This window comes from Halichoerus grypus, chromosome 2, assembly GCF_964656455.1.
Source record: "Halichoerus grypus chromosome 2, mHalGry1.hap1.1, whole genome shotgun sequence".
In the NCBI taxonomy this organism is placed as follows: domain Eukaryota; kingdom Metazoa; phylum Chordata; class Mammalia; order Carnivora; family Phocidae; genus Halichoerus; species Halichoerus grypus.
Window position 1 is genome coordinate 59,369,273 of NC_135713.1, and position 12,247 is coordinate 59,381,519.

At 40.1% G+C, this 12,247-nt stretch overlaps 1 protein-coding gene across 4 annotated transcripts in view; it reads left to right on the forward strand.

The window, feature by feature from the left end:
- The first annotated feature begins 3,073 nt into the window (after positions 1 to 3,073).
- RANBP17 (RAN binding protein 17) overlaps positions 3,074 to 12,247 on the forward strand; it is a 321,688-nt gene continuing 312,514 nt past the window's right edge. For 3 of the 4 annotated variants that reach the window (XM_078066861.1, XM_078066863.1, XM_078066862.1), the window contains exons 1-2: positions 3,080 to 3,209; positions 11,329 to 11,475. In XM_078066861.1, the coding sequence (XP_077922987.1) occupies positions 3,192 to 3,209; positions 11,329 to 11,475 (165 nt within the window). In that variant the 5' untranslated portion in view covers positions 3,080 to 3,191. Of the gene's footprint in view, positions 3,210 to 11,328; positions 11,476 to 12,247 lie in introns of all 4 variants that reach the window. The other variant, XM_078066864.1, reaches the window with a different exon arrangement.

Consider the following 12,247-nt stretch of genomic DNA (forward strand, 5'->3'; position numbering starts at 1 on the left):
GGAAAAAATAATTGGCTTTTCATTTTCTGAGTTACCTTGCAAATCCACAGAATAGTCAGCTGCTGTTCTTATCACAATCTTATATTTGTGCCAAGGATATTCTGCTATGGGGCAAAAAAAAGCCAAATGATCAAATCTCAAGAAATTGTTCCTCCCGTAATAGCTTAAAATTTGAGGTAATGGAAATGCCACTTTAAAACAATAGCTTTAAAATGTGGACTGGGATTCAGAAGTTAGACAAAGGCAATAAGCAGTTAAAATAATGGGGTATTGTATGGCAGATGCAATAGGGAGGTCAGAAATCAACACTGGTGCTAGGGATGTAGGAGTCACAAATGAGACTGGATATCAAAAGTCTTAAAGCATGGAAATAGAAGTTAGAATATAGGAATCAAAAACTCTGGGATACAGGAGTCATGAATGGCAGAATGAGGGCATTGAACATTTTCAAGTTTAGGAGCTGGGTTATGGGGACGAGGATTCATGGGCTATGGATGAGCTATAAAAATCAAGGGTGAAGAATAGAAGATGCAAACAGTCTCATCATAATGGAGTAGTTTATGTTGAATTAGACCTCCCACTTAAATCAATTATAAAAATAGGACAAACATGTGCACACGCACACACACACATATATGTATACATTTATATAAACACACACATATATACATTTAACAAATATGTTAATATATTACATATATAACAAATATAAATAAATTTGATACTTTAATGTGTATTAACAATGACACACACACACACATACACACATATATAACAACTGCTTGAAGGCACTAGGGAACAACCAGTAAAGACAAGAAGACTTGATTGGCTTCAACCCTTGAGAGCATGAAAGCACTAAGGGCAAGGTCCACATTCAGGTCAGTTCCCACCCTGGGCATTTTGAATTAGCACGGGTAACAGAGCTAAATAGACAGTAGCAATCTCAGTAGGCTAGGAGCAGAGATGGGAGTTTAGGAACAAAAGCAGCTGGGATTTGAAGGATACAATTCTAGAGAGGAGAAAATTACAGAGATGTGAGCCCCAAAATCTGTATATAAATTCCCTTTAAATCATCAGTAAATTCTTAAGATGCACATGCACAGGAAGAGACTTTAAGAAACTCAGCAGAACAGCAGCGCCTAAAGAGTTGAACAGAGATTTTAGCAGCTTCACAGTACTGGGGAAATGGGGATTAGAGTTCAAGCCCCACAAGGTGGAGGGGTCTTAGGCAAATATTCAGGCTTTCAAGCTCTAGTAAGATCTGGTAAGAACCATGACCTAGAAATAAGGGCAAAACTGAAATAAACTTGAATTTAAAAGCCTAAAACCAAGTCTCAATCAGATTAAGATGATTCACTTGTATTCTATCTGCCTACTACAAGAAGAAAACTTAATCCTCTTTGGAGAAAGCTGATATCATCCACAGTCTCTACAATTTTTCTACCACACTGTCTGACATTCAATAAGAGATTATAAGGCATGCTTAAAAAACAAGACCAAATGCCAAAACCCAGGAGGACCCATAGGTGATTCAGATATTGGAATTATCTGATAGGGGCTTTAAACAATATGATTAAAATGTTCAAGAAAATAGAGGGAAGATAAACAATTCCACCAGAGCCTTAGAACCTGTTTAAAGAATGGAAGGGGAAGACTCAAACGAAAATTCTGGACCTGAAAATATTATAACTAAAATTAAGATTCCAATAGAGGGGTTGTGTAGCAGCTCAGACACAGCAGACCAGAGTTTCTACTGAATGGGTGACAGGTCAGTAAAAAAATATGCAGATTAAAACACAATGAGAAAAAAAAAAAAGACAAAAAAATACAGAAAAGAGTGTAAGAAACATACGGAGTACTCAAAAAAGTCTAACATACATGTAACTGGAGTTCCAAAAGGATAAGAGACAGAGAGGAACAGAAGCAATATTTAAGGAAATACAGAGAATTTTCAAACACTGATAAAAATATCAGATTTCATATTTAAGAAGCCTTACGAATCCCAAGCAGGATAACACACACACACACACACACACACACACACACACAGAGTTACATCACACTCAAACTGCTAAAGACAAAAAAGAAAGAAAAAATTTAAAGCAGCCAGAGGTGGGAGATGCATTACCTTTAAAGAAGCCATAATCAGACAGATGGCTAACTTCTCAACAGAAACAATGGTAACCAGAAATCAAGGAAAAAGACGTTTTTTTTTTTTTAATGCTGAGAACATATTTTTTAAAAGACAAAATGGAATTCTATACCTAGCAAAACTATCCTTTAAAAATATAGGTGAAATAAAGATGTATTCATGTTAACAAAGGCTGAATTTGTCACTAGCAAACTTGAACTATAAGCAGTATTAAAGTAATTTTTCACACTAAAGTGCAATGCCCCCAACTGGAAGGGTCAATCTTCAAGAAGAAACGAAAAGCACCAGAAAGGAGTGACTTTGACCTACTTTTGTTCAAATAGATTCTCATTCCAATGGAATCATTTGGTGTAAAACACAAATTCATATTCAATGAAATATAGGCGAGAAGTAGTAAGAGGTGAGCTAGAATTTTACAAAACACCATGTAGACACTGTCATTTTAATTTTAACCCAAATAAAGTTAAAAAGAAAATGGAAGTTGGACTCTGGGAGTCAGGGGTCAAGGACAGCAGTTGGCATGAAGGAGTCCAAGGTTATGGCTGATTGTGCACAGCAAGTGGGTGTTCAGGGGACAAGAACAATTGTGGAGATGGGGGCATCAGAAGCCATGGGCAATAGTTGTGCTGTAAGGCTTCAGGATCAACAGAGTTTGTGGGAGATGTAAGAGCCAGGGGTCATGGCTGACAGTTGGGTTGTGGTGGTTGGGTCAAAGGAAAGATGTCAGAGGTTACGACCCACCTGAGGTAGCATCAGCGGTTCAAACCTCCGTGCTGGGGGCGGTTGAGATTCCTTGCTCCCTAGGCCCCGCCCCCTCAGGCCCTCCCCCCGCGCGCCGTCTCCGTCGCCCCGCCCCATCCCGTCAGGCCCCGCCCCGTCCAGCGCTTCAAACGCAGAGGCCGCGCGGCGGAGGCGACGAACGTGCGGAGCAAGCCAGCGGCGCAGGGACCCCGCGGGCGTCTGGGGCTTCAGCGGTGCCCGCCTCCGCTCCCTCCCCTCGGGCACTCGGGGCGGCCGGCCGGCGCCGCCTCCCGGGAAGATGGCGCTGCACTTCCAGGTCAGTGCGCTGTGCACCGCGGGTCCCCGCTCCGCCGCCCCTGGAACCCGGCGGGACGCTGAGGTCTGGAGACTGAGGGCTGAGGACGGCGGCGGAGGCCGCCGGGCCTCGGACCGGCGCCTCGGAGCCCCAGCCCCCGCCCCCGCCCCGGCCGGAGACTCGGGCACTGGCCTGGGCTGCCCACCCCGGGCCCGGGCCCGAGGAGGGGATGGCCCGTGCCCGGGGGTGGCGGGTGGAGGGGCAGGGGCCAGGTTCGGAGCTCGCTCCTCCGGGGAGGTGCGGATGCTGAGGATCCGCTGCGCGGTAGCCCGCACTTCTTGCGCGGGGCACGGCGCGAAGGGCTGCTTTGGCGGCGCCCAGGCAGGTGGGAGCCTGGCCGGGCCGGACCAGCCTTCCCGCCGCGTCGCTGGCCGCAGCTCCATCGCCAGCCTCCACACAGTTGGGATGCAGTTCGAGAGGGGGCCAGGGCCCCCGGAAGGAACGGCGGCAGCGGTTGGATTTTTAATTGGCTACATCGGGCGGGGGCTGTATCTGTAGGGAGTTGCGGAGTGCTTAGCAGCAACCTTATTGGAGGAGGAAACCGGGGCAGCGTGCCCGAGGAACGCGGAGATAAGGATGGGACCCGTGCTTCAGGAGGAAGGCTCACGTATTCTCGGGCTGCACTGGCATGTGCATCCAGTTATTCATTCAACAAACATTTATAGAGCTCCCACTGTGTCTCAAGCACTATGCACAGTTCTGGGTTAAAGGATTACATCATCTTACCATCCCTGCCTTCACAGAATTCACAGATAATTACAGTACATGTAAAAATGATATGGTAGAATTAAACACAGGATATCATGGGAACATTGAAGACGGGCAGTCAACCGTGTGTGTGTGTCTTGAGAAGGAATGAGGCAGAGCTTTTCTGCTTCTCAGAGGAGATGTTTTGAGTTTCTTTGAGCTTCCGTTCGTCCAGTTATGAATTGAGTTCCTACTTTGCTAGGCACGGAAGACAGCTTTAGCAAAACTATGATTTCTACTCTCATGGAACTTGCAGTCTAGTGGGTCTTGAAAGAATTGTAGGAGCCAGCCAGGTGAAGAGGAGGGGAAGAGTATAGAGGCAAAAGGACCATGTGAATGATGGCGAAGAATTGTGGAAGGACGTGGCACACTGCAGGAAGTTTGGTCTGGCTGGACCATAAGGTTCATATAAAATAGAATAGAGAAGGGGAGGCTGTGGATAGCAGGAATGACCTTGGAGGGTAGTCAGTTTCATAATGTGGTGACTGTGTCTATGTGTCAAGTTCTTCTTGTAGTCTTCTTCAGACTGCCTGTGGTCATACTGACTCATTTCTTATTTATTGATTCTTCCAAAGGATCTTTTCTTTCCAACCATCCACTCTCCTGTCAGGTGATTGACAGCTCCACGATTTATAGACCAGGAAATAGCCCCACACATTACCTTTTGACTCCTTGCCATTTCTGAGGGTGTCCAGGTCAAAATAATGTTATTTATTTCTACTGTGGTAAACATGCCCCCTGGGAAATTTTCACAGGAAGAAACTTACAGGGAGGACTTTGGGGTTGTAAATAGGTAATCAAGTGTTCATAGTTCAGGTATAAATCTTGAAAGTAAAGACTGTAGTGGAAGTTTGGAAGTTTTCAGCCTTAGAAAGATGATGCATAATAGTAAATTCCTCAGTCCTGGAAGACTTCTTCATACTTAGGTAGCGGGTTAGAAAAATTAGCTGCTGATGCCAAAACTACCTGTATTGGTTCATAGCAGCTCAAAAGTGTAGTTGGACAAATAAAATATCAAACAGTTTTGAGAGCCAGAAAAAAAGCTCTGAAACTTTTCAGTTTGAAGTATTTCTAGCATATGAGACCATATTCTCCAGTTAACTCAAGGAACATTTATTAATAATGATGACCGGTACCTAGCATTTTGAATTTTCACATGCTTATTGTAGATTTTGAGCCCCACAACTAATTTGAGAGGTGTGCATATATGTATATACATACATTTTATTCTTGAAGACACTGAATCTTAGAACAGTTGTGACTTGCCGAAGGCTGTAGAGTTAGAGTAGGCCTAATAATTCATAATTCCATATTCTTTCATATCAATATCTTACTGTCCCCCTACTCATCAGGGTAGCTCATCAAAAATTATGCCATTAGGGTGATGAGTAAAGATGTGGACTTGTGTAAGGTGGGTTAGAGCACTTCTCCACAATCTTTTTCACATTATGGCGTACATAAAAAATGGTGATTGTCTTGTTCATTGACACAAACTGCTCACAGCCAAAAGCCTGGCTGCCTGGAGGGCTGGAGGATCAATATGCCAGGCATACCATCAAGGTACATGCATTCTGGTTAGGAAGCTGTGAGTGAGTTAGAATACTTTGTCCCAAAGGAAGCAATGGATCTGGATTATCATTTGAGAGGAGACAGTCCAGACTGGGGGGAGGAAGGCAGAGTGAGGAAAGATAGAGTTAGGAATAGGTAAGATAAAAGAATTTTAGATAGAACAGAGGGATTGAGATGAGAATCAAGAGATAATGCCAGGAAAAATTTGGAGTACTCATTTGGTTCATCTTTTTACTCTCAGAATTGTTCCAGAACCAGGGACTATGGCTATGTTTCTTCATACCCAGCCAGGCTACCCGATTGATCTAGATATGATTGTGCACTGTTATATTTGAACATGATGGTAACATAATGGGAAAGAGGTTTGGGAAAGATCATGGCAGTATGGACTTGAATGGGAGAAACTATAGATAGAAGACCAATGTAGTGTTTTATATTTACCGTGAACTGAAGGGATTATTTACAATTTATTGTGGATCTGCTGTGTGCCAGGCACTGGGTTAAGCTTTCTGTTTTCTATCTTACTCTTCATGGTTATTGTGGAAGGTGGGTATTACTACCTGCAGTTTCAAAAGTGAAGTTTAGAAAGGTTAAATAATTTGCTTGGGGTCAATAAGTGGTAGATTCTAGAGCTTCTACTCATTCCCAGAGAAGCTGCTGAAGAAATCCGGCACTGGAGGCCACAGTTAGAAAATACTGTTCTATTGCTCTATTGTCTATGACTATCATGTAGAGGTGTTGAGTCTGAGTCTTGAGTTAAAAAGAATTGTTAGGATTTTATGACAAATTAGGTATATACCAGGAATTAGCTAAACTGTGAGGTTTAAGGCATAGTTCACAAGACTGCCCTCACTTCTGACACCAACTGCATATTTGGGGGTTTCCTAGAACGCTCAGATTTGATAGCTTATCAAAAGGACTCAGTGAATTCACCGAAAGCTGTCATATGCATGCAGTTTATTCCTGGGAAAGTACACAGATTAAAATTGATTAAAAGAAGAGATGCAAAGGGCAGAGTCTGGGAGAGTTCCAAAACAAAGCTTTTGCTCTCCTTAGGACATGGTACTCTCCCAGCCTATATGTATGACAGAATGCATTGAGTATTGCAAACTAGGGAACTTTTTACTGGGGCTTCATTACATAGTCATGATTGACTATTGATTGCCCTCGTGATTGATCTCAGTCTTTAGGCTGGCTAATACTAATGTGATCCAAAGCCCCTACCCTAAAACACACACTTGGTCTTTCTGGTGTGGCCAGCCCCCAACTTAAGACTACGGAGTGTGTATCCCCCAGCTCCCAGCCCCTAAACAAAAACAGGCCGATCAGGTATGATATAGGTTAACCTTCCAGAATCTGAGGTTTGTAAAGGCCAGACTTTTCTTTGGGCAATGCCAAACTCTTTAACTATATAGGAGGGGCTAAGGAGAAGGAAGAGACAAAGCTGACATCAAAATTATAAATCTAGATCCTGGTCTAGACCTTTGAAACCACTGAAAACAAAGAGCCACTTGAAGTGGAAATCTGTTCAGTTCAGTTTCTGACATTTTTGGCTTGTTTTTAGCATCTTTCTGAATTTCCAAGAGGAAGAAATTGGTAGGTATAAAGATGGTGAGCAGACAGGGTTGAAAGTATGGAGTAGGACATCATCTGCTTATCTCCCTGCAGATTTAAGTAAAGAAATCAGGGTGGTAAGGAGACAACATGTTCTTGAGGTCTGTAGACTTGTATTTATTTGGCTCAAAATTGACCATTTATTCCACACTTGATCTTAAGCAACTTATATATATATATATATATTTGATCTCTCAGCCTCAGTGTTTTTTTTTGTTTTGTTTTGTTTTTTGTCTTAAGATGGGTGTACTACAAATATGTACTTTGCAGGAGTCTACTTTTCAGGATTGGTTGAAAAATAAAAGATGGAAATACTTTTGTAAACGATGAAGCTCTAAAAACAAATACTATCTTAATTCAATGTAGAAGGAGGAGTTTCAAGAGACCCAGGAATAAACCTTCAGGTATGCTCAGGAAAAGGTAGTGAAGGGAAGAAGAAACAAAGATTTGTGGGGAAATTAGGAACTTCAAGATGAAAGTGTTTTCTATTAATGATAATCAAGAATCTTAATTCCAGATGGCAGGAAAGATATAGAGAAGTAATTGAAAAGAGTTTTAAATTCAATTGGGGTGGGATTTTTGTGGCTCATCGATTTATTTTTTTTATTATTAGGGGCCATTTTTTCCCTAGAACAAAAGCCATCATTCTATTTTTTTTTTTTTAGGTTAATATTGAGGTATAACTGACAATAAACTGCACATATTTAAATTGTGCTGTTTTGACATATGTTTACACCTGTGAAACCATCACTAAAATCAAGACAATGAGCATATCCATCACCCCCCGAAGTTTCCTTTTGTTCCTTTGTAAACCCCCATTGCCATCCCCCCATCCTGTTCTGCTCTCCTCCCTCCCTGGCCAAAACCTGTGATCTGCTTTCTTTTCCTTTAATACCTTCCAATATATACGCTTTTTGTCTGTTTTTTTTTGTTTTGTTTTACTTAGCATCTACCCATTGATGGGTACATGTGTGAGAATCACTGTACAGAAAGAAGTCACATCACTTAGGGGTTAATTGTATGTCACGTGCGAAGACTAGAAATGAGTTCAGAATAACTTGGAAGATCTTTAAGGCAGAATTATGTCATTGTCTCATGCTGTGGAAGTTGGATGCTGTCTGTTCATATTTAATAGTTATTCTTTGGGAGTTAGGTGATGTCCAATTCTACTTGTTTTACCTATTAGTTATTTTTATGGGCTTCTGATATTGATATTAAGCCTTGCAGGAGCTTTAATAACTCAAGCCTGATTTGTCAGCAAATAGAGAAGGGATCCATTTCTCTAAGGCATTCTAATGTTAACCATATGCGTAGACATCAGTGCGTAAAACTAAGATGCAAATTTATCAATTCATTGTGAAAAATAAAGTCTTTCTTTATAGATTCTCTGGAAAGTCCAATGCTAATCAGAAGATTGCTTGGTCAGTCAGCATTCACCACTTTGTGAATTTAAGTGTTTTAAATGTTTAGATAATGACTTTCCACCAGAGTAAGGATCTTTGTGGGTGTATCCTTTTCTCCAAAAAGATTTGATATGCCTGGCATGTGTTTCATTATTATCATCACAGTGAAAGAATGACTTGATTCCCCCCACCCTTTTTTCAGTCTTTCTTAAGAAAAAGTTCAAATCCTTCCCTTTTTATCTTGCACTGCCTTTCAGTTAATACTTTGAAATACCTTTGGAAAGAAAAAGGTAATTTGTAATATTGTTGACTTAAACCAATACTATTTGAATTCACTCCAGATTTGTTCTTTGTTGAGGTTCTTTAAATCAGTATAGCAAAACAGACAAAATAATCTCCAGAACTTTTCTGGAATCTTTCCAAATAGGTTTACTTAAGTACCACTGAATTGATTAATATTTGTATTAGTTTCCTAGTACTATTGTAACAAATTACCACAAACTGGGTGGGTTAAAGCAACAGAAAATTATTGTCTTACAGTTATGAAGGCCAGAAGTCTGAAACTAATATGTCACTAGTATTGGTTCCTTCTGGACTCCTTGAGGGAGAAACTGCCCCATGCCTTTCTCCTACTTTCTGATGGCTGCTGGTAAATCTTTGGTGTACTTTGGCATGTGGATTCATCATTGTAGTCTTTACCTCCTTCATATGACCTTCTCCTTTGTGTATCTCTGTGTCTCTGCATCTCACATGTACTTCTCCTTTCTTTTATGAGTCATTAGACTTAGGGCCCACCCTAAATCCAGGATGGTGTCATTAAGATCCTTAATTTAAGGATTTGCAATTACCTTTATTTCCAAATAAGGACACATTCAAAGGTACCAGGGTTAGGAATTGGGCATATATTTTAGGGGGATACAGTTCCACCCATTACAATGTTATTAAGTCATAATAATAATAAACAACTAACCTTCATAGGGTATACTCTGTGCCAGAAGTTATGTGACCCTTACTCATTTAATTCTCCAAACAAACCAAAAGATAGGTTTGAGTCTTACTTTTTTGCTGCCTTTTGCTTTTAAACAGTTAGGTCTTGTCACTATTTCTGGCCCAATTCTTTTTGAATTCAAAATCTACTTCTTCAGAGACTCTTAGGCCTCGATGAATGCTTGACAGCAGGATCAGTTTATCATTAAATCATTCTGGGTATTACCAGTTCTAAAATTCAGCCCTTCAAGTTTATTAGATGAAGGAAAAGACTTCTAAGGTTGATCATGAGTCAGGAGAGGGGGGAAAAAGGTAGCTCTTTCTATTTTTGTATTTCTTACCCTTGGAGAAAATATGGAAATTCATATGTATTCATGAACCATAAATTTTCTATGCATTTTAATATTATGAGCATTATGGAGCAGTACTCTGAGGGCTTGTTGGGCCAGTCTAGGTGGGGGAAATGTTGAAAAGGTGGCGCACTTGAGGTCCTTTATCTTAATTTATTCATTTGAAACCTTCTCTTTATCTTTCATTCTAGCAGAAATTTCCCAAGTCTGAGATTTTGGGCTGTGACCTGGTTAGAAAATGGAAAATGCCATAAAGGAGCTAAGAAGGAGAGAGAAGTGAGAAGAATAAAGGAGCTAGAGGAGGTCTCATTTCAGTGTTTTGTGTGCATTCATGTTAGGCAAAGATATATGTTTTTGAGAGAATGTTTGGACTAGTGTAGCTCTAAGGCTGCCACATAAAAATTCAGGCCAGAAAGGATAAAAAATGGCATTTCTTTAGGAATATCCCATTACCTTCATATGACTACCTGATATTGAAATCTGTGCCATTTTTTTTTTTTTTTTGTCCTCCAAAGAATTCTCTCTAATTCAAGTTCAAAGTGAAGTAGTTTGTTTTAGTCAGGGGCCTTTAACAAAAACTGTGTTAAGCTAACAAGAATGCTGATCTCATTTTTTTTTCCAGATCTTATCCATGTTTTATATCTTCAGATGAAATTATATTTATAAACAGAATAAATTATTCTTTGTGCTTATAAAATAGGAGCCTACAACATGATAACCAGTTATTACACTGCTAGAAATAACATGGGGTTAGGTCATAGTTCCTGAAAATCATGACAGAGTTTGCCTGCAGCACTATGAGTCATTAGTTCAGAAACCCCAAATCAGTGTATATTTATAATTATCTTTGCTTTTTTATGGATGGAACCATTGAAATTCTGATAATTTGAGAAATAATGTAATTGACATAGTGTCTGCATCTTGCTCATGATAATTCCCCCCACCTATCTCTTCAGCTTCGTTTGGCATCTCCTCCTTGCTGTCTACCAGGGACATTGACCTTTTAATACCTCAAAATGATTACGCTCTGTTCTGGGCCCTGGTAAACACTACTTCTCTGCCTGGACTCCTGTCTAGTCTTTTTTCATCTGGCTCACCCTTTTAGGATAAATGTTACTACTTCAGGCAAGCCTTTTAAACTCCTTGGATTAAGCAAGTCCTTCTCTTTCTATACTCTTACTTTTCCACTACAGTACTGTCAATTTATAAATAAATAACTTGGCGATAGGAGATAGGCCTTTTTTGTTCACCACTGTGACCCCTAGTAAGTAGTGGTAGCTCAGTAAGTATTTATTGAATTGATGAATTCAGGCATGATATTTGCATCCCTCGATTCCTGTATTTATTATGTATACCTTATTTTTGTCTTTCACTCAAGTAAAATGTTAATTTTTTTTTTTTCTTCCCAAGAGCTTGGCTGAATTGGAAGTGTTATGTACTCATCTCTACATAGGGACTGATCTTACACAAAGAATAGAGGCTGAGAAAGCACTCCTGGAACTTATTGACAGCCCAGAATGTCTCAGCAAGTGTCAACTTTTATTAGAACAAGGAACAGTAAGTATTTGATAACAGCGATTAACCATGAAAGATCAGTAGATACATGTCAGTGTTAATGAACTTGTGTAGGTTAGCAATGATAATTGATAGATATTACGCATGTCTTTTTGTTATAGTTTACTTCACTGTCAAAGAGATTAATCATAGAAAGAATTGGAAAATCTGGAGAGCAAACTTCAGAAGAGAGCCCAAGAGGTAGAAATAGGCGTGAATTGAAATAGTTTCTTCATTCGTCTTGACCCCTTTTGATATCTCATATCAGTGGTGGGCAAAGGTTGTATTTTTAGAAAGTTGACTAAGAGCTTTTTTTTAAAAAAAAAAATTTCAGGTAAGAGAGGCAGGTTGTAATTAACTCTAAAACATGAAGGAATGGTTCACAGGAATGCTGATTACCTCTTGCCTGCCTCCCTTCTAGAGATACTTAGCCATTCACTCAGTAGTCATGTAGCAAATACTTAAATGTAAAACCAGGTATAGTACTACCTACTTGCTTTATGTACATGCATTAAAATAACTCATAGTTTAGTTGAAGAGGCATAAATGTGTAAAAAATAGCTGTAAAATGATAGGGTATTGCTACAGTAGGAGACTGTAGGGGCTAGAGCAGAGGTCAACAAACTTTTTTTGTAAAGGGCCAGATTGTAAAGATTTTAGACTTTGCGGGCCAAGAGGCTAAATCAAGGATATTTTGTAAGTACATCTCTAAGAAGAGAGAAAACAGATTTCCATAAAGTTTTGTTGATGACACTTAAAAGTATAATAATTGAGT